At 40.1% G+C, this 22,945-nt stretch overlaps 2 protein-coding genes across 2 annotated transcripts in view; both read right to left on the minus strand.

Annotated features, from left to right (window-relative positions):
- Positions 1-2,707: 2,707 nt before the first annotated feature.
- Positions 2,708-8,256, minus strand: si:dkeyp-72h1.1 (uncharacterized protein LOC799956 homolog). The gene is made up of 4 exons (XM_044046905.1): positions 8,083-8,256; positions 5,026-5,104; positions 4,252-4,426; positions 2,708-4,000 (listed from the first exon to the last, which is right to left on the minus strand). Exons 2-4 carry the CDS (start codon positions 5,101-5,103, stop codon positions 3,939-3,941), a joined length of 315 nt encoding a protein of 104 aa, XP_043902840.1. The 5' UTR covers position 5,104; positions 8,083-8,256; the 3' UTR covers positions 2,708-3,938.
- Positions 8,257-9,501: 1,245 nt separating this feature from the next.
- Positions 9,502-22,945, minus strand: part of LOC122783314 (neuroblast differentiation-associated protein AHNAK) — a 25,555-nt gene continuing 12,111 nt past the window's right edge. The window contains exons 6-7 of the mRNA XM_044048037.1: positions 22,859-22,945; positions 9,502-22,767 (exon numbers count right to left, since the gene is read on the minus strand). The exon at positions 22,859-22,945 is cut by the window's right edge and continues 74 nt beyond it. Coding sequence (XP_043903972.1) covers positions 10,237-22,767; positions 22,859-22,945 — 12,618 coding nt within the window. The 3' untranslated portion in view covers positions 9,502-10,236. The remainder of the gene's footprint in view (positions 22,768-22,858) is intronic.

Here is a 22,945-nt window from a genome sequence, read left to right on the forward strand (position 1 = left end):
GCAAATGTAAAAGCTTCCACCTTTGAGCGAGACACAGAGTGTTTGTGTAAGAGGAGAGATTTTTCTGGAAAAACAGCTGGTGACATTTGAGAGATAATTGACACTGTATTCCCTCTCACCCCCTTCTCCTCCTCCTCACCCCTCCTCACCCAGCTCACAGCCTGGCTCCCAGCAGCCCCTTCATTTTCCCAGGAGTGACCCCACTTGCTCGGATGAAGTGCTCTTCACAAGGCTGTCATCTGTCTTTTGAAAGGTCAGAGCCAGAAAACGAAGAAAGCACACACACAAAAAAAAATAAAAAGACATAAGACGGAGATGCTGCCATCCATCTGGCCGTCTGCATTAAGACACCAGGCCGACCTTTAACAGTGGATCAGCATCAACAAACAATCGCAGTGTACGCGGGGGCGCCTGCCGTTGTCGCCTTTTCGTCCGCGTGTGTTGATACGCGGCGTTAAAGCAAGACACCGAGAAACACAAGTGTTTGAATTACAAATATGTAATATGGTATCGTAAAAACAGAGGCGCGTCACAGATCATGTGATATTTTATACTATAGAACAACAAATGTGTGTCGTAAGAACGATATACGTGTATCGCTGTAACGATAACTTGTATGTAAGAACTATGTACGTAAGAATATACAAATATTATCAGAATGATATACCTATAATACGTAACGTAAGAACGACATGCGTATAGCATGTATTTTGTATTTACAATACAGATATAGTATATACTGTATGTACGTACGCGCGGTATTCAGATATTACCGGAATGATATACCTATAATATACGAACGATATTGTGAAAACAATAAAATGATACTGATCTGTTTTTTATTTTACCAACCATATTTTCCTCATAGCTGCAGGACGAGAGCAGAGTAAACTGTCCATATACATAATAATACTATAATACTATACGTGTACTTTATATACTGTATATATTGTTTACCTGGTTCCATCTTGGTAAATTTAGATTTTTGCCTCCAGGTGAGGATGAAGATTTAAATCCCTCACCTCACGTAGAAACAGCCGCTCGAATGTGACCTGCTTCACATCGCGCCGTGTTTCTGTGGACACGTCTGTTGCCATTTGTGTCAGGAATACACTAATACGCTGTATGAAAAGGCTTTCAGACTGAAGCGCTGAGATGTTTTTATTATTGTTATTATTACTCTCTGGACGTGATGTGAAACGCAGCAGTGGGTTCAGCAGATGTTGCCTTCACTTTCCCTGAATAACTCTGATTTATGAAAAGGGAAAAAAAAAAAACCGGAGACTAAAATAAGAACAGGCCTGGGGCTCAGGAGAAGAAACACACCTGAGCTGCTCAGTGCTGCAGGGTTTCACCTCAGCACAGCATTTTTGCTCTATTAGGAAAATGGTTTTCCACTCGAAATGTGCTTATTTACGTCAGTGTGTGCAGCTACTGCAGCTTTTTAAAAGCAGGTCCCCATTTATTTTTCACGTGAGACTCTCAAATGTCCATTCTATCCATTCAAAACCTGAAGATATTTCATGTAATATTTCTATTTCTGGCTCTGACATTTGATTTACTGATTAGTCAATGAACTGGAAAAATTCTCTGCACTTTGTGCAATAAAATAGTTAGTGTGTTCAGATACATATGGTGTTTTTAAATGTTCAATACCTAAAGGGTATTTATTTCACTAATATAAAATGAACATATTTGTCATTTAGAGTATAATTCAGTTTTAGCATTTTTGGGGGGTTCGGGTTAACCCTATTCTCTGTAAATACTTCAGATATTTAACTGTAGTGTAAAGCAGCTTTGATTGTATATGTTATATATAAATACAAATCATTTACCAATATAAAGTTTCTCACATTTTTCTGGAAATGTGGTGGTAATTGTCCATTTTTAGATTTGCACATGAGTTGCACTGTATTTGCTATCTATTTCAATATGTTAAGTTGGATAGAAAGTGATTTTTTTACTGCATATAATTCATATTGCTTCTCTTTGTAGTCAGAAAAATATGTTAAAGGGTTTTTATCTAAAATCGCAGGCTCGTCTTTTCTGATGAACAGCGAAGTACGACTGAAGTCGGCATTTGAGTGTTTGGGAAATGACCTGATAAAGTCGTAGATGAGAAAACAGCAAATGACAGAAGTGATTAAAATAATCACAAGTCAAATTTTATGTCCTTTGTGAGTCAAAACAGGACACGAGCATGGTGAATATTGGAGCGATGCTGCGTTCACTTCACGTGGGAGTTTCCATAATTACTGTAACATTTCCAGCCATGTAAACACAGTTCACATCAAAATCAAAAGTTGTAATTAAAAGCAGGAGACTGATGTTTCCCATGGTGCTCTGCTGTCGCGCTGTCAAGCCTACGAACTTTCATACGACGCGAGGTAACAAACATGCCGAGTCACGTAGGCTGGTTTTCTGATGGACTGATGTCCACTGAGGAGACAAAGTACTTCTATTTCTGTCCCACGCAGCAGTAAAATAAACAACTCATGTCAAATAGTATCGATACATTTGCTACTTTGTGACTCAGTGTGGTGATTTTTTCCCCCCGTCTCCTTTGACATTGTGCATCTTTTTGTGGACATTTGTGTCTCTTACAGTCAGCAATGAACAGTCATTGAACACCACAGAACAAACAAGGGTCACTTTTCCTCCGACATTTTCCAAATCACAGGGACGATAAATAAAAAAAGAACTGATGAAGAATTTTGAAAATGTTTAATATTAGTTGTGCAATAATTTAGACGCACAGTATTGTTTTTTTAAAATAAAATATCATGTCTGTAACAAGCAGCTTACATTCAAAATATACTGGTTCTTTTTTCTTTACGTCTGTGGTCTGTAAGAAAATGGACGTCCTCTGAATGTATTGCTCTAATATATGAAAGAAAACAACACGGTTACATTCCCTTTAATACCTACTGCATGAAGACATAGCTTAAATATTATATTAAAGAGACAGGTCAAGGTTTTTTTTGAGGTGTGGTTGATAAAATCTATATTTTATCTCGCTGTTTGGAAGAGTTCTGAGAACTGAAAATCAGCAATTTTAGCTTGCAGGAACACTAGAGCTGCTGGTCTACTGCTGCTGTTTGTTCAGATTTACCACAGTGACACAAACTTTCAAAAAGGATTTTGAACACTGACGGCGGCAGCGAGTGGATCAACATCTCCCGCGTGCTGTGACCGATAATTGCTGATTTTCTCTATGGAATTTGGTGTGGGAGAGTCAAAAGTGTAAAAAAGTGACCGAATCTTCACTTTCCAGTTGTCCACACCTTATGCAACCACACCTCAACAATTGTACCATCCCTTTAAAGAACGTTACACCATTAAATTAAGTGACAAATCAGTTCATTAATCAAGCAAACGCTCTTCAAAACATTGCGTCACTACTATTACAGAGTGAAAAGTGAGACCAGGTCACCAAACTACAGCAGTGAGCACTTAATAAACAGTCAAATCTAAAAACTTGTGCACAAAATACAGTCGCTACCATCAGTAGAAGTAGTAGTATGGCACACATGAGCTAAATACTTAAGACAGCATTTAGAGACGTCTGTCCAGATCCTCAGTGGAACGACAAGGGCTCGGAGCCAGAGAGACCGTTTTTGACCCATCAAATTAAAAATGTATGTTTGGTTAAGAAACACGGACGTGAAACCACGTCTGCTCACATCAATTATTGTATTTGTGGATTTAACCTCTTGTGCAACGGATGTTTAGTGAATTGACACTAAAGGTGTCTTCAGTGCTTGACTCTGGCTCCAAGCCCCAGAGCTGAGGATGGGGAATCTGTTTTTCTACGCCATCACGGTCTTTCAATACACTCAAAGTGAACACGTCTTTTTCTTTTTTTTTTATTGAACTCATCCAAGTCTGGACACACTCACAGTAAAGGTGGATTTCACAGGAGGAGGAGGAGGAGGTTCTCAGTCTTGCATCTCCGCTCCTGAAGCCTCCTCGTGCTCACCGACACTTGGCTGTTCCTCATCTGGAAGAACGTACAGAGACTGTGTCAATCACCAGGCCTTTTGCAACACTTTCCAATCCAGTCGACAGTGAAGGAGATCTTAAACATAGAAACCTGCTTATATGAGGAAGTTCAGTGATACCCACACATGGACAAGTCTGCGCTCAAAGAATACAAGGACATACAGAAGTTCTGTATGACTTGCATCTGTGAGTCTGAATCTAAGTTGACCAAGTGCCTTTGTCCAGAGAAAACATCGCACTTGTCCTCACCTGCAGTTTGTTCCTCTGGACTCTGTCGCGCAGTGTGAGCGTCCGGAGAGCTCGGCTCATCAGGCGGCCAGCGGAGCTCGCCACTTTCCACCTCGGCTCCGTCCGTCGGCTCCACCACAATGGACGGAAGCCTCTTGGACAACTTTGGATACCTCTCGTGAGCGTCTGAGAAGAGCTGGTGGAAGCTTATGTAAGGGTTCAAAGACCATCACACCACGTAGGAACAAAAACAAAGGGGTGAAAAAGAGATTGGGATTCTCCAATTTAGGATTTCGGTTTAAATTATACCTAAAAGCATACTCTCTCTGTTGTGGAAACCACTTAGCTTTGATTATAGTAGCCTTCACATACCAGAGAGGATGTTATTCTTCATTTGAGTCATAAGGTTTTGCCTCAAAATGCCCAAATCCGGCTAGTTTGTCCGTACTGGGCTATCCTCTGTAGGGAAATTCCTACTCTGCATTTCCCTCTACGAGAAACCTTCCAAGAAGGTGGGGGTGCTCAGTGGTACCCCAGCGCTTTGACCTGGTGGGGACTCGAACCGGCAGCTAATGACCTTGTTTGTGTCAATCCACATTCATCACTAACCACGAGGGGTTCAACAAAATACCCTCATTCATTCATCTTCTGCTGCTTTATCCTCCTGAGGTTCCATGGGGTGACCCTCGGGAGGGTTGGACGGAACGGCCAGATTCCAACGCTTCACAGACACACACACACACGTGTGTACATGTACATGTACATGTGTGTATTCACGCACACCTGGAAGGATACTGCGCCCTCGTCCCCCGCTGCTCCTCCCCCGCTGAAGTCCTCCGCCCCGGGCTCCAGAGAGTTCATCACCTCAGTCATCCTGAATGAAGAATACATGCTGATTGCCACCGATCGACGAAGTGTCAACACTTTCATTGGCTTTTAAGATGCTGTTTTGTGTACTTGCCAGAACACACATGCCCGCACACGCCTTTACGGTGGCCATACATCCAGATTGAGGCCGGACCGTTTGGATTTAAAATACCCTGTGCCTGATAGGCCTTTGAATGCCCCAAGACCTATGGTTGGCTGAAAGTGGTGTCGATCAAATATGTCTGATATATCATTGGTTTAAAATGTAAACAAGGCTTCCATGTGCTGGCTACCCATGGAAGAAGCCCTGCTGCTGCTGCTGCTGCTGCTGACTTTTCATTGTGTACCCCGCCTATCGTCCCATGTCAGCTGAGATTGACACCGCGCGACCCTCCTGTGGAGGATAAAGCGGTAGCAAATGGATGGAGGGAATAAGTTAAGACTGTGGTTTAAGCTTTGTTGCATCTCCCACTTGACTTTTATTTTGAAACACCAGGTTGTGAATTATCCCTGAATGCACTGATGATTCAAACCCGTCTGCACTGATTGAAGAAAGTAAACTTCCCTCATCTAAGGCTCAGTCCTCAGCCAGTATAGTGTCACTCCTCCGCTCTGAAGTGAAAAGCAGACTTTGCATGTGACAAGTTATCCGAAACGCCACTTTCCATACAATCAGACTGGCAGTTGCTGTTGCCATGGGGATGAGCAAATTGAGATTTTACACCTCTGATTGTCGGAATAGTGCACTTTGCCTGAGCGCACGGCGCCGAGAGCTGATTTGGGGGGGGGCATTCATGTGTGCATGCTGTCATGCAGCAATTACCGCCATCAGGACGGGGCCACGCTGCTGTTGTGAGACGTCTCTGTGAAACCTGGAATTGCTTCTGCCCTTCATCACCGAGACAGACAATAGGAGCCTTTATTCCTCATCAGAGGCTGCTATTGTTCGTGTGGAGGGAATCTATGCGGTCGCTCCAGTCAGTCTTACATCAGTGAAGGTGAAGGAGAGTAGAAGAAGAAGAAGCCGACCCTGAAGCTAAATCGGATGAATTATAAAGTCTAAATGAGGTTACTCATGTGTTCATTTGACGCTTTACCATTATACATTGCTCATCACCTCTGGCATCCTGAAGAAGAATAACATGCTGATTGCCACTGATCAATAAAGTGTCAGCATTATCACTGGCTTTTAAGATGTTGTACGGTGGCCATACACCCACATTTAGGCCTGACTGTCGGGATTATAAATACTCCACCTGTCTCACATATAGAAGAAGCACGGGAATTACATAAAATAATTTTACAAAAACATGAAAGACCGTTAGTACCGTGTATCATCTGCGTTCACATGAAGTTTAAAAAACTTTACACTGAGTAACAGTCACTCACCCAACTCACTCATCCACTGACTCACTTATTCACTCACTCACTCACACGTAGACATTTGCTTTGCTAAATGTTGCAGATTAACACTCATGTTTCAGGGATTTTTAAGTATTTTTAACGTTAATCTACAGTTGTTATCATTGTTGCTTTGATTCTTTTGTCGGACGTCGCGCTCGTGACTCTTCAGTGATGACACTCTCTGACCAGTCAGCGTCCGTCAAGTCTGACGACGTCACATTTTAGTGTTGGAACGTCATCGCCAGGAACTCGCACTGACGGAAAAGCAACAACAAACGAGTCGAGCTGAGCCGAGTCGTGCTATAACTGTGTCATGGAAGCAGCATAATGTACTTCTGTTGTTGTTCAACATAATCCTCAAACATTGAAAGAAAATAATCCAGTTATGCTCATCTAATCCCAGGGTCTTATTTTACATTTTATCCATATAGTACAGTTCAGTCCTGTCTGTGAGTTATTTGTGTGATATCTACTGTTTATGGTCTTAAAATACACTTATTACCTTTCATTTTGAGATAATACTTGCTTTATTTCTTTGGCTTTTTAATGTTAAATGAAAGATATTTACATATAAACTGACTAGAAATACGGTCCAATTTTGCTATAGTGCACATAATTAGGCTCAAAATTAAAAGAAAGTGTTATTGAGTGACTTTTTTTGTTGAATACATGTATTTTTTTTTTTTAAATCAAGTGTATTATAACGATAGTCAATGCAACGGCCTTTAAAACCAGGAAAATATCTCAATATAATAACATATCGATCTGTCCTATCTGTAAGAATTCGCCCTTGTTCCCGTTCCTCACAGATTATAATTCCTCTCTCTTTCTCGTCCAGTTGGTCCAGTTAAAGCGATGAAAATCACCTCTGTTACAAATGGAACAGTGAGCTGTAGGAACCTCTTTCCACTTCAGATACTTTTTTTTTCCATTTCTGAAATCATCAGTAGCAGCAGTAGTAACATTTTATTGCCCAAAGACGTGGAACCTTATAAAAGTGTCCCACTGCTCTGCTTGTGCTTACATTTCACTGTCGTTTTCTCTATTTTTGTTTGCCCCAATTCACATTTCCTGTTCTATTTAAAAAAATGCACTTTTATTAATGATCAAACAGAAAGCACAGACACTTATTGACCCATATATGCATCTTAATGCATTTTTGTAAATAAATATAACAAATAAATAAATGGTGTAAACAACGTGCAGGTGTAAAGTGGAGGTTGTTTTTTGTTTTTTTTTCTTTACCCGGGCTACACCACCACAGATTTACCACTTGATTGCAGGTATATAACACATACTATAAATAGATTTAAATACTGGCATGTGAAAGCTGATTACACACACACACACACACACACAAGGTTAAACAGATGTTTTTTCTTAAACCTCTGAGGTGCACTTTGAAATGTAAGTAAAGTCATTCACTTCAGCTACTTTTGTATTAAAATGTTATCTACTACTCCTACTCAATAATAATGATAATAATAATAATATTAATAATACTACTAATAAGAGGAATGATAACAACAATGATAAATCCGCGTGTATAAATAAAGGTTGAGTGTTTAAAAAGCTCCGTACCTGTGTGCGGGCTGGTCCAGTGTCTCAGAGCAGGAGGGTCTCAGTCCTCCGCTGCTTCATCACACTCTTACTGTTACACTGTTACTGCTGCTGTTACTGTTACCGCTGCCGCCGCTGCTGCTTCTGATGATGATGATGCGGGGCGCGCGCTGGGCTCCGCGTGAATTTGCCGCTCACAGTAAAGAACTCCGATTCTGCGCAGATGCGCCGGACTGGTGCTGCCTTCACTGACTGTCGGGAAATGATCGGATCACAAGAAGCCTATAAGTTTATATGGGAAGTCACTTTGCTCGGGGTGGTTTGTGTGATGTTTTTTTACATTTAAATCAAACCTTTAACCCTTCTGCCTGCATATCCAAGTCATAATTATGAGATGCTAAGTCATTATTATGATATTTTAAATCATTATTAGGAGATACTAAGTCATAATTATGAGATGCTAAGTCATTATTATGATATACTAAGTCATTATTAGGAGATGCTATGGCATAATAATAATAATAATAAAAATTGCGATACTATTTCAGAATTATGACTTAGTATCTAATAATTAAGATTTACTTATAAATATTTTTATTTTTGGAGTGGCGGAAACAGGCGTAAATAAAACAACATCTTAGCAGGAAAAGCACATGTTTTACTGATTTAAAATGAAGGAATTGTGTGCTCCGTTCGTGATGGTCAAGAAACCATATGTAAGCTGAAGTGAGCGAGCAAAAAATTCAAATTATTGATAATTTAGGCCTGTGATTTTCCTGCTGGGACCTGTTATGCTAAGGGTCAATGTGACAACTTAAAAGTATTAAAGGTAAATAATGAAGTGGGTCACCATTTAAAGCCTCTACCATGACTTTAAATGGTGCATGAATAATCTTTAATAGTTGTTTTAACCGTGTAATGTCCTATTTAGACAAAGCCTTAATGGAGAGGGCTACTAGCCGAGTCACAAAAAAAAAACTGCAATTGGAATGAATTCCGTACCATCATCTAGTTGTTGTAAAAATTCTGGTTTTGTAGTTGAATGTATGACATCATACTTAGAAAAATCACATGTTGTAACCGCATTAATGTACCGCATATTATAAAATAGAAATACCAAAAAATACAATTAAAAGAAACAATAGTTAAGATTGTCCTTAACCCGATTCCTAAATCTTTATTTTGAGAACATACGGCCATGGCGACACACAATCTTTGAATTATGGCTCCCTCTAGTGTGCAATTACATGCATGCATCCTATGCCAGTGTTGTGTACTGTAGACACTGGATAACCAGTGTTGACAATAACACATAATATTCTACTTTTTCTAATCTAGTAAGAAACCACAATTGATTCCTCTCGTTAAAATATGTCCACAATCCAAAAACCTTTTAAGTTAAAGCGCTGACCCGACCTGTCATCACGAGGTCCAGACGTATTCTTGGGGTGTTATAATATTTATTTATTGTTTATAACTCTGCAAACACTTTCGTAGTTAAAGCCTTTTAGAATACAAACAGGAGCAGTAATCGAATAAAACTCCGGAGGTCATTTAAAAGCTATATATATATACATTGCCACTTCAGTATTCCCACTTTATACAGCGATAATATAATGTAAACATAATAAAATGATAATACATTTTTTTTTAGCAAATTAGGTTCTACGTAGCAAAGTATTAGTAAAAAATATATTTGCAGCAGCACATTTTCTGTGATTGATTGTAAGCATTTCAGCTTTGCATTGCTATGTTTTTTTTTTCCTTTTTACATTTCAGCTATTGCAACAAGAGTATCGTGATAATACATATACATATTCCTTTTTTTTTGACATATACTGCAGTTGTGTATTGAAGGTGTTTTTACGGTAAAATTATTGTAAAAAATATTGATTTGTTTTGCATCGACCACTTCAAATGCACATTTAAAAACTATGACATGACAAACAGACATTGCTTAGTTTAGTTTTATACCATTAGCAAAGATATTTGCTGAAGCCCTGTCATAATTTACACTCTTTAAAGCTCAAAATCATGCAACTTGAGATCAAAGTTAAGTTGTACAGTTGTAAAGTTCTCTCTCTCTCCTTCCTCTTACATGACAATCAGCAAATTAAACAACCCGACGGTGAGAGACTGTACTGCATCTAAAAACGTAATTTACATCAAATTATTTCACTTTTCAGCTCCATCAAAGAACCTCATTTTCTCAGAGTGCACAGTGTCTCTCAGTCGCTGTATGGACGAAGCCGTCTCGCCTGAGATGGGTTCGGAGGAGTCAAATATATGCGTGACTTGTTTTGTGATCACAATTGTTTCTTTGCTCTCACTTCTTTCACTCGACGTTTCCCTGACGACGTGCCTCTCAAAGACTGTTCTCCTGCCACTTTGGGAATCCTCAACAGTCCACGATGCAGCTTCGCCAGCCTCCGGTTCCAGGGCGAGGCCTCCGGCCGACTGAACCTGGACAGCACTGAACAGTTTGGCATGCTGTGCCTCTGGTGTTGCTTGTATATTTGATGAAATGATGTGTATTATTCCAGATTCCAGTTTGACGGTGTCCTCTGATGAAGATGAGACCCCGGATGACAAAATTGTGATTTTCTCAGGTAAGTCGGGCTCAACTGAGATCATTTCAGTCTTTGTGGTGGAAGTAATGACTTTGCTATGGATCTCTTCTAACTCCGTAGCACCGTTGGGATCAGAGTATTTGACGGTAACCTTGGTGGGAGAGGATATGGATACGCCAACGTGCTCACTCGTCACTGTGGAGCTAATATCAGCAAAGGCATCGGATGATTGGACGGAGCAGGTAGGACTTGTTTCCTCAGCCCCTGTTTCGCCCACTGGGCTCTTTTCATCCCGTTGCTCGTCTTTCTCAAAAGTCTTGACAGGTTCTGATGGAGAGGAAAGCCCAAACCTGGGGAATTTAAACCAACTTGTCTTCTCAGGAGTTTTGGCTGCACCTTGCTTGGTATCTGTGTCCTTTTCGTCTAACTGATCTCCACTGGGGTCTCTTGTTCCGAGGTTTTCTCCTTCCTCTTTGTCTGGTTGTGAAACATCAAATTCAACATCAAAATTCTTGAGCATCTCACCAAACGATGTCAAAGTCATCTTTGGCGACTTAGTCTCTCGTGCTGTCTCCAGTTGATCTTCTTTAACTTCAGTGGGCACATTTTCCTCCTCAGGTTTGGGTCTTGAAAAACTCAGCCTCGGCATTTTAAATGATGGCAGTTTAAATCTACTTGGAGAGCCGTGATCAATGTCGTCAGTGTCAGTCTTTGGTGTTTCAGAATCCACAGCGGTAACATCAACACTAGGGCCACTGATTTTGACAGCGATATCCTCCTCGAGTTTAGCACTGCTGATTTCAGCTTTGTCTGCATCTGGTGCTTCTACAGTGACATCATGGGTGGCACTTCCAAATTTAGGCATCTTCAGTGTTGGCATTTTAAATTTTAATGGCGATCCTCCAACGTCTTTCGACTTTGCCTCAGTCTCCACACTAGTTGAAGATTCTTTGACGTCAACTTCAGGCAGCTTGACCTCGGCTTTTACGTCTGGCAGTGTGATGTCTGCATCTTTCTGTGATGTAGTTAAATCAACTTCTGGTCCTTTTGCTTTTGGCAGCGCAATTCCAAACTTTGGTATTTTGAATTTGCTACCTTGTTGACTTTCAAGCTCAGGAGATTTTATTTCCATCTCAGGTTGTTTGACTATTACTTCTCCTTCTTTAAGAGACACATCAACCTGTGGAAGCGCCGCACTGACTTTGGCTGTTGCAACATTTGACTTTGAAAAAGAGATTTTCGGTAATGAAAATTTAGATTTTTTCAAATTTGTGTCAAATTCTGCGTTGGGTGACTCTTCCATTAAAGTAATTACTGAAGATCCTTTGACTTCAACTTCTGGCAGATAGATTTCTTCTTTGACCTCTGGTGATGTAACATCAGCGTCAAGTGTTTCAACATTTACGTCAACATCCGGGGCTTTACCACTAGTTTTTGAAAATGAAAACTTTGGAAATGTCCAGTTTGGTCGTTTCATCTTAGCTTCAGTGTCAACTGTAGGTGCATCCAGTACTAAAGTGGAAGATTCCAGTTCTTCAACACCAGGCAATGTGACCTCAGTTTTAACCTCTGGTAATTTGATATCTACACCCTTTATTGACAAGCTCATATCAGCTTCAGGACCTTCTGGAATTTCAGCCTTACCTTCAGCCTTGGGTAATGTAACATCTATATCTTTAGTTGAGAGGCTTAAATCAATATCAGGCCCTTTCAGTTTTGGTACTGAGATGCCAGATTTTGGTATTTTGAACTTGCTTTCCTGTCCTTCTAGTTCTCCATCAGCTCCTGTTGGTTTAAGCTCTATTTCAGGTGGTACAATCTCCATGTTTCCTTCTGGAAGAGGAACATCAAAATCTGGACTGACAACTTCTGTGGCCTTAACACTAGTTTTTGAAAAGGAAAACTTGGGCAGTGAAAATCTTGGCTTTTTCACTTTTGCATCTACCTCAATGCCTGGCTGTTGCACTATTACAATGTCTGCGGATGGTTCCTTGACTTCAATATCTGGCAATGTCACTGATGCTTTAACTTCTGGAACATCCACAGTGGTGTGTGGTGCAGATATGTGCATGCGTGCGCCATCAATTTTGATTTCTTCATCTGTGTCAGGCACTTCAGCACTGACATTGGGAGAAGCAGTTCCAAATTTGGGGAATTTGAATGTTGGCAGTTTAAATTTTGACGGTGATTCTTTCACACTGCCCAACTGAGGTTCAATCTCAGGAGCTGTGACCTCGATTTTAGCAGAAGGTTCTCTCAGGTCAACATCTGTAACGACACTAACTTCTGCTTTTCCTTCTGGTAATTTGATGTCCGCATCTTGCTTTGATATGCTGATGTCGATTTCAGGTCCTTTTACTTTTGGCATTGACATCCCAAGCTTTGGCATCTTGAATTTTCTTCCTTGTCCATCAAGTTCAATCTCAGACTGTCGAGGTTTGATTTCCAAATCAGGTTTTTCAAATTCCAACTTTTGTTGTGGAATTTGAATATCTATGCCTCCAAGTGTAACATCAACCTCAGGGGCATCTGGAAGACTGACTTCAGCTTTAGCCTCTTGAAGTGTGACATCTATGTCTTTCTTTGGCAAGCTTACATCCAATTCAGGCCCTTTTAGTTTTGGCTTTTTAATTCCAAACTTTGGCATTTTGAACTTGCTTCCTTGTCCATCATGTTCCCCTTCAGTCTGTAAGGGCTTCATTACCATTTCAGGTATTTGAACTTCCATATTTGCTTCTGGGATTAAGACTTCAGCTTTTCCAAGTTTAACATCAATTTCGGGTACTTCTGGTATTTTAACGTCAACTTTAATGTCTTTGTCTGTGTCAGGTACTTCACCGCTTACATCTGAAGTAGCATGTCCAAATTTGGGGAATTTGAATGTTGGTAATTTAAATTTTGATGGCGAGCCTTTCATGCTGCCTAACTGAGCTTCCATCCCAGGAGCTTGAACTTCCACTTGAGCAGAAGATTCTTTTAATTTAACATCAGGGAGACTAACCTCTGCTTCAACTTTGGGTAATTTGATGTCCACATCTTTCTTTGGCATTGACATTCCAATCTTTGGCATTTTAAACTTGCCTCCTTGTCCATCAAGTTCAACCTCCATTTGTAGAGGTTTGATTTCAACTTCAGGTTTTTGAACCTCTATCTTTCCTTCTGGAATCAACACTTCTGCTTTCCCAAGATGAACATCAATTTCAGGGACGTCTGGGATTTTAACCTCAACTTTAATGTCTTTGTGACTATCCGGTACTTTAGCACTGACATCTGGAGCAGCGACTCCAAATTTGGGGAATTTGAACGTTGGTAATTTGAACTTTGATGGCGAACCTTTCATGCTACCTAACTGAGCTTCAATCTCAGGAGCTTGAACGTCCACTTTAGCAGAAGGTTCTTTTAGTTCAACATCAGGGAGATTGACTTCTGCTTCAACTTTGGGTAATTTGATATCTGTATCTTTCTTTGATATGCTGATGTCGATTTCAGGTCCTTCTACTTTTGGCATTGACATTCCAATCTTTGGCATTTTAAACTTGCCTCCTTGTCCATCAAGTTCAACCTCCATCTGTAGAGGTTTGATTTCAACTTCAGGTTTTTGCACCTCCAACTTTCCTTCTGGAATCAACACTTCAGCTTTCCCAAGATTAACATCAATTTCAGGGACATCTGGGATTTTAACCTCAACTTTAATGTCTTTGTCAGTATCCGGTACTTTGGCACTGACATCTGGAGCAGCAACCCCGAATTTGGGGAATTTGAACGTTGGTAATTTAAATTTTGATGGCGATCCTTTCATGCTACCTAACTGAGCTTCAATCTCAGGAGCCTGAACTTCCACTTTAGCAGAAGGTTCTTTCAATTCAATATCAGTCAGGCTGACCTCTGCTTCAGTTTCTGGTAATTTGATTTCTGCATCTTTCTTTGATATGCTGATATCAATTTCAGGTCCTTTTATTTTTGGCATTGACATTCCAAGCTTTGGCATCTTGAATTTACTTCCTTGTCCATCAAGTTCAACTTCGGTCTGTAGAGGTTTGATTTCAACTTCAGGCTTTTGAACCTCCAATTTTCCTTCTGGAATTAACACTTCTGCTTTTCCAGTATGAACATTAATTTCAGGGACCTCTGGAATTCTGGCCTCAACTTTAATGTCTTTGTCAGTATCAGGTACTTTAGCACTGACATCTGCAGCAGCAACTCCAAATTTAGGGAATTTGAACGTTGGTAATTTGAATTTTGATTGCGATCCTTTCATGCTACCTAACTGAGCTTCAATCTCAGGAGCTTGAACTTCCACTTTAGCAGAAGATTGTTTTAATTCAATATCAGGGAGGCTCACCTCTGCTTCGGTTTCTGGTAATTTGATATCTGCATCGTTCTTTGATATGCTAATATCAACTTCAGGTCCTTTGATTTTTGGCATCGACACCCCAAGCTTTGGCATCTTGAATTTACTTCCTTGTCCATCAAGTTCAACTTCAGTCTGTAGAGGTTTGATTTCAACTTCAGGTTTTTGCACCTTCAACATTCCTTCTGGAATTAACACTTCCGCTTTAACATCAATTTTAGGGACGTCTGGGATTTTAACCTCAACTTTAATGTCTTTGTCTGTATCAGGTACTTTAGCACTGACATCTGGAGCAGCAACTCCAAATTTGGGGAATTTGAATGTTGGTAATTTGAACTTTGATGGCGATCCTTTCATGCTACCTAACTGAGCTTCAATCTCAGGAGCTTGAACTTCCACTTTAGCAGAAGGTTCTTTTAATTCAACATCAGGGAGACTGAAGTCTCCTTCGACTTTGGGTAATTTGATATCCGCATCTCTCTTTGATATGCTGATATCAATTTCAGGTCCTTTTATTTTTGGCATTGACATCCCAAGCTTTGGCATCTTGAATTTACTTCCTTGTCCATCAAGTTCAACCTCCATCTGTAGAGGTTTGATTTCAACTTCCGGTTTTTGAACCTCTATTTTTCCTTCTGGAATTAACACTTCAGCTTTCCCAAGATTAACATCAATTTCAGGGACATCTGGGATTTTAACCTCAACTTTAATGTCTTTGTCAGTATCCGGTACTTTAGCACTGACATCTGGAGCAGCAACTCCAAATTTGGGGAATTTGAACGTTGGTAATTTAAATTTTGATGGCGATCCTTTCATGCTACCTAACTGAGCTTCAATCTCAGGAGCCTGAACTTCCGCTTTAGCAGAGGGTTGTTTTAATTCAATATCAGGGAGGCTGACCTCTGCTTCGGTTTCTGGTAATTTGATGTCCACATCTTTCTTTGATATGCTAATATCAATTTCAGGTCCTTTTATTTTTGGCATTGACATCCCAAGCTTTGGCATCTTGAATTTACTTCCTTGTCCATCAAGTTCAACTTCAGTCTGTAGAGGTTTGATTTGAACTTCAGGTTTTTGCACCTCCAACTTTCCTTCTGGAATTAACACTTCCGCTTTCCCAAGATTAACATCAATTTCAGTGACGTCTGGGATTTTAACCTCAACTTTAATGTCTTTGCCAGTATCCGGTACTTTAGCACTGACATCTGGAGCAGCAACTCCAAATTTGGGGAATTTGAATGTTGGTAATTTAAATTTTGATGGCGATCCTTTCATGCTACCTAACTGAGCTTCAATCTCAGGAGCTTCAACTTCCACTTTAGCAGAAGGTTCTTTTATTTCAATATCAGGGAGATTGAGTTCTCCTTCAACTTTGGGTAATTTGATGTCTGCATCTTTCTTTGATATGCTAATGTCAATTTCAGGTCCTTTTACTTTTGGAATTGACATCCCGAGCTTTGGCATCTTGAATTTGCCTCCTTGTCCATCAAGTTCAACTTCAGTCTGAAGAGATTTGATTTTAACTTCAGGTTTTTGAACCTCCAACTTTCCTTCTGGAATCAACACTTCTGCTTTCCCAAGATTAACATCAATTTCAGGGACGTCAGGGATTTTAACCTCAACTTTAATGTCTTTGTCTGTATCAGGTACTTTAGCACTGACATCTGGAGTAGCGACTCCAAATTTGGGGAATTTGAATGTTGGTAATTTGAACTTTGATGGCGATCCTTTCATGCTACCTAACTGAGCTTCAATCTCAGGAGCTTGAACTTCCACTTTAGCAGAAGGTTCTTTTAATTCAACATCAGGGAGACTGAAGTCTCCTTCGACTTTGGGTAATTTGATGTCCGCATCTTTCTTTGATATGCTGATATCAATTTCAGGTCCTTTTACTTTTGGCATTGACATCCCAAGCTTTGGCATCTTGAATTTACTTCCTTGTCCATCAAGTTCCTCCATCTGTAGAGGTTTGATTTCAACTTCAGGTTTTTGAACCTCTATATTTCCTTCTGGAATTAACACTTCTGCTTTCCCAAGATTAACATCAATTTCAGGGACATCTGGGATTTTAACCTCAACTTTAATGTCTTTGTCAGTATCCGGTACTTTAGCACTGACGTCTGGAGCAGCAACTCCAAATTTGGGGAATTTGAATGTTGGTAATTTAAATTTTGATGGAGATCCTTTCATGCTACCTAACTGAGCTTCAATCTCAGGAGCTTCAACTTCCACTTTAGCAGAAGGTTCTTTTATTTCAATATCAGGGAGATTGAGTTCTCCTTCAACTTTGGGTAATTTGATGTCTGCATCTTTCTTTGATATGCTAATGTCAATTTCAGGTCCTTTTACTTTTGGAATTGACATCCCGAGCTTTGGCATCTTGAATTTGCCTCCTTGTCCATCAAGTTCAACTTCAGTCTGAAGAGATTTGATTTTAACTTCAGGTTTTTGAACCTCCAACTTTCCTTCTGGAATCAACACTTCTGCTTTCCCAAGATTAACATCAATTTCAGGGACGTCAGGGATTTTAACCTCAACTTTAATGTCTTTGTCTGTATCAGGTACTTTAGCACTGACATCTGGAGTAGCGACTCCAAATTTGGGGAATTTGAATGTTGGTAATTTGAACTTTGATGGCGATCCTTTCATGCTACCTAACTGAGCTTCAATCTCAGGAGCCTGAACTTCCACTTTAGCAGAAGGTTCTTTTAATTCAACATCAGGGAGACTGAAGTCTCCTTCGACTTTGGGTAATTTGATATCGGCATCTTTCTTTGATATGCTGATATCAATTTCAGGTCCTTTTACTTTTGGCATTGACATCCCAAGCTTTGGCATCTTGAATTTACTTCCTTGTCCATCAAGTTCAACCTTCATCTGTAGAGGTTTGATTTCAACTTCAGGTTTTTGAACGTCTATATTTCCTTCTGGAATTAACACTTCTGCTTCCCCAAGATTAACATCAATTTCAGGGACATCTGGGATTTTAACCTCAACTTTAATGTCTTTGTCAGTATCCGGTACTTTAGCACTGACGTCTGGAGCAGCAACTCCAAATTTGGGGAATTTGAACGTTGGTAATTTAAATTTTGATGGCGATCCTTTCATGCTACCCAACTGAGCTTCAATCTCAGGAGCCTGAACTTCCCCTTTAGCAGAAAGTTCTTTTAATTCAACATCAGGGAGACTGAAGTCTCCTTCGACTTTGGGTAATTTGATATCCGCATCTTTCTTTGATATGCTGATATCAATTTCAGGTCCTTTTACTTTTGGCATTGACATCCCAAGCTTTGGCATCTTGAATTTACTTCCTTGTCCATCAAGTTCAACCTCCATCTGTAGAGGTTTGATTTCAACTTCAGGTTTTTGAACCTCTATATTTCCTTCTGGAATTAGCACTTCTGCTTTCCCAAGATTAACATCAATTTCAGGGACATCTGGGATTTTAACCTCAACTTTAATGTCTTTGTCAGTATCCGGTACTTTAGCACTGACATCTGGAGCAGCAACTCCAAATTTGGGGAATTTGAACGTTGGTAATTTAAATTTTGATGGCGATCCTTTCATGCTACCTAACTGAGCTTCAATCTCAGGAGCCTGAACTTCCACTTTTGCAGAAGGTTGTTTTAATTCAACATCAGGGAGATTGATTTCTACTTTGGCCTCTGGTAATTTGATATCTGCATCTTTCTTTGATATGCTAATATCAACTTCAGGTCCTTTGATTTTTGGCATCGACACCCCAAGCTTTGGCATCTTGAATTTGCCTCCTTGTCCATCAAGTTCAATTTCAGTCTGTAGAGGTTTGATTTCAACTTCCGGTTTTTGCACCTCCAACTTTCCTTCTGGAAGTAACACTTCCGCTTTCCCGAGATTGACATCAATTTCAGGGACATCTGGGATTTTAACCTCAACTTTAATGTCTTTGTCAGTATCCGGTACTTTAGCACTGACATCTGGAGCAGCAACTCCAAATTTGGGTAATTTGAACGTTGGTAATTTAAATTTTGATGGCGATCCTTTCATGCTATCAAACTGAGCTTCAATCTCAGGAGCCTGAACTTCCACTTTTGCAGAAGGTTGTTTTAATTCAACATCAGGGAGATTGACTTCTACTTTGGCTTCTGGTAATTTGATATCTGCATCTTTCTTTGATATGCTAAGGTCAATTTCAGGTCCTTTTACTTTTGGCATCGACACCCCAAGCTTTGGCATCTTGAATTTGCCTCCTTGTCCATCAAGTTCAACTTCAGTCTGTAGAGGTTTGATTTCAACTTCCGGTTTTTGCACCTCCAACTTTCCTTCTGGAATCAACACTTCCGCTTTCCCAAGATTGACGTCAATTTCAGGGACATCTGGGATTTTAACCTCAACTTTAATGTCTTTGTCAGTATCCGGTACTTTAGCACTGACATCTGGAGCAGCAAATCCAAATTTGGGCAATTTGAATGTTGGTAATTTAAATTTTGATGACGATCCTTTCATGCTACCTAACTGAGCTTCAATCTCAGGAGATTTAACTTCCACTTTAGCAGAAGGATCCTTTAGTTCAACATCAGGGAGACTGACCTCTGCTTTGGCTTCCGGTAATTTGATATCCACATCTTTCTTTGATAAACTGATATCAATTTCAGGTCCTTTTACTTTTGGCATTGATATCCCAAACTTTGGCATTTTAAACTTGCCTCCTTGTCCATCAAATTCACCTTCAGACTTTAAGGGTTTGATTTCCATTTCAAGTTTTTGAACCTCCAACTTTCCTTCTGGAATCAACACTTCTGCTTTTCCAAGACTCACATCAATTTCAGGGACCTCTGGGATTGTAGCCTCAACTTTAATGTCTTTGTCGGGTGCTTCATCACTGACATCTGGAGTAGCAATTCCAAATTTGGGGAATTTAAATGTTGGTAGTTTAAATTTTGATGGTGATTCTTTCATACTGCCCAACTGAGCTTCAATCTCAGGAGCATTAAATTCCACTTCAGTAGAAGGTTCTTTAAGTTCGACATCAGGGAGTTTGATTTCTGCTTTGGCTTCTGGAAATTGAATATCCATATCTTTCTTTGACATGTTAAAGTCAATTTCAGGTCCTTTTACTTTTGGCATTGACATCCCAATTTTTCGCATCTTGAATTGTCCATCGAATTCAACCTCTGCCTGTTTTAATTCCAATTCAGTTTTTTCAATTTGCAGTTTTTGTTCTGGAATAGAAACATCTACACTTCCAAGATTAATATCAACTTCAGGTGCATTTGAGAGTTTAACTTCAGCTTCTGGTATTGTGATGTCCATGTCTTTCTTTGGCAGGCTGATGTCCAATTGAGGTCCTTTCATTTTTGGCATTTTAATACCAAACTTTGGCATCTTGAATTTACTTCCTTGTCCATCAAGTTCAATATCAGTCTGTAGAGGTTTGATTTCCAACTCAGGTTTTTCAACTTCCAGTTTCTGTTCTGGAATTGAAACATCTATGCTTCCAAGAGTAACATCAACATCAGGGGCATCTGGGAGTTTGACCACAGCTTTACCTTCTGGAAGTGTAACATGCATGTCTTTCTTGGACATACTTATATCCGATTGAGGTCCTTTCATTTTTGGCATTTTAATCCCAAACTTTGGCATCTTGAATTTGCTTCTTTGTAAATCAAATTCAACTTCAGTTTGTAGTGGTTTGATTTCCAACTCAGGTTTTTCAACTTTCAGCTTTTCCTCTGGAATAGAAACATCTGTACTTTCAAGAGTAGCATTAACTTCAGGAGCATCTGGGAGTTTGACCTCAGCTTCAATGTCAGTTTTTGGCTTTGTAGCATCAAGGTGAACACCAAAACCTGTAAGATTAATGCCAGCACCCATTTGGGCTGGAGAACCACTGACTGAATCAATGTATTCAATGCTATCGATGTCTGGCATTTTAACATCCGATATTTTTGGTGTTTCACCTTGGAGCACTATTGTTCTTCTTCCTAATAGTGCATCACCTTCCTGAAAATTGTTCTGTTTCGTGAAGTCACCACCAATTTCAGGGACTTGTATGACTGGTGCAATTTTAAAGCTAGCCGTTGTTATCTTTAAATTACTGGATTTCTTACTTGATTCTTTTGGGCTGGACATAGCAGCAGATTGATTTTCAAATGTGATCCCCACTGTGCCTTGTTCACTTTCTTTGCCAGGAATTATAATATCTTCTCGTTTGTAGACCTCTGTTTTGTACACTTTTTCAGGTGTTTTAAAGTCTACCTTGGTCTCGATTAAAAGGTCCTCTGAGGTTGAAGCCACAGGTGTAATCTTAGGGAGTTTGATTTCTGGTGAGGCAGTTATGTCAACCTTCATAAGGTGCCCCCCATATTTTGATTTGGTATCTGCAACTTTAGTAGGTGTTTTCACTGATATTCTTTGTGCATTTGCATCTATCACAGTAATTTCTTCAGGAATAGGGACACCGGATGTGTCAACCTTTGGCAGCTTGAATCCAGGCAGTTTTGAAACGGCCTCTTTTACACTGTTAACATCGATTAACATTTGTACAGCGTCAGCCTTCATTTCTTCATGATGTCCTCTTGAACCCACTTTAGGCTCTTTAATTCCTTTGGCGTTGGTTCTCACAGCCATGTCCTCCATACCTGGAATTTCAATGTCTTCACGTTTGGGAAGTTGACTGCTTTTTGAAAGTATGTCATAAGGATCGTCTTTCACTGCTGGATCCTCACTTTTACGCTTCATTTTTGTTGGACGTTCTTCAACATTCACTGTTTGTACAGTTTCCTCAGTTGAAATATCACTGAAGCCAAGTTTAGGCAGTTTAAATGTCGGACAGGTCTTTATTTCCTGCTTTTGTTTTATGTCATCTTTCTTTGCCTGTTCTTGTTTCTGTGATTTACGCATAAAGGTAGAAGAAATATCAAAATCAACCGTTGGTATACTCATTTCCTTCTGTGGTATGGCTGACTTTGCAAGTTGACTCTCGTCACTGGTGTTGATATCCAGCAGTAAATTATCTCCTTGTAGTTGTGTTTGTGACTCACTGCCTGGAATGGCATCTGATGTTTCATTTCCAGGTTGATCTGCTGCTTCAATACTTGCCCCTAGTGTTTTTAGCCTTTTTGGTGAGCCTTTTGCTTTTGCATCTTTCTTGTGTGATTTCTCCTTACCCAAAATTTTCATTTTTAATTGAGATCTTTCTTTCTTGCTTTTCTTCTCTTTGGGGGATTTGATGCCAGGGGGGCTTGATCCTTGATCTGCCAAAGCCATAGTTAGATCTTCTGTTTTTAAAGTGCTGTCTATACTGATGAGTTCCACTTTGTGTTGAACTGGATCTGTCATAATTTGATCGCTTTGTTCAAGTCTTATTTCTTCCACTACTCTCACATCCTCCGTTACAAAGACCTCAGGTATTTGTCCTGAGAGGCTTTCAATGCATTCAGGTGACAGCATGTCTGACGCTGTCTGGTGAATGTCATCACTGGTCTGCCCAGTTGTTGGTGCCTCTGTGTCCTGATCTTCAGATGAACTTATGCGGCCTCTCTTTGTCAGAACAGAAAGCTTCATTTTGTGCCTCTTCTTGCCTTTGAGGGCATCCTGAGATTTTATAGGTGACTCAGTGTCACTAGTGGTGGGGCTAAGCTCCAGCTTTCTCTGCTCATCAGCCTCTGAGGAACTGTGAGACCTGGTAAAGCGGGACTTCGGTCCTTTTCCAAAGGAAGGAAACTTTGGCCATGAAATGCGAGCATCTCCACGCCTTTTGGTTTTTCCTTGTTCCCTCATCTCCGGAGCGCAAACCTCGTCCTCCTGTTGGGCAACAGAAATACGACATGTTAGCATCTTAGTGGTAAAGATTATCGATCACAAAATGTTTGGGCGTTAACTTGAAAATAGTTACAGGGATAACATCGGAATCCATGGCTGGTTCAGTCTCACTGATGTCCGGTTTGCGTTTCAAGCAGAGTTTCACGTTGTACGCCTGAGC

The sequence above is a fragment of the Solea senegalensis genome, linkage group LG16 (assembly GCF_019176455.1).
Source record: "Solea senegalensis isolate Sse05_10M linkage group LG16, IFAPA_SoseM_1, whole genome shotgun sequence".
Lineage (NCBI taxonomy): Eukaryota > Metazoa > Chordata > Actinopteri > Pleuronectiformes > Soleidae > Solea > Solea senegalensis.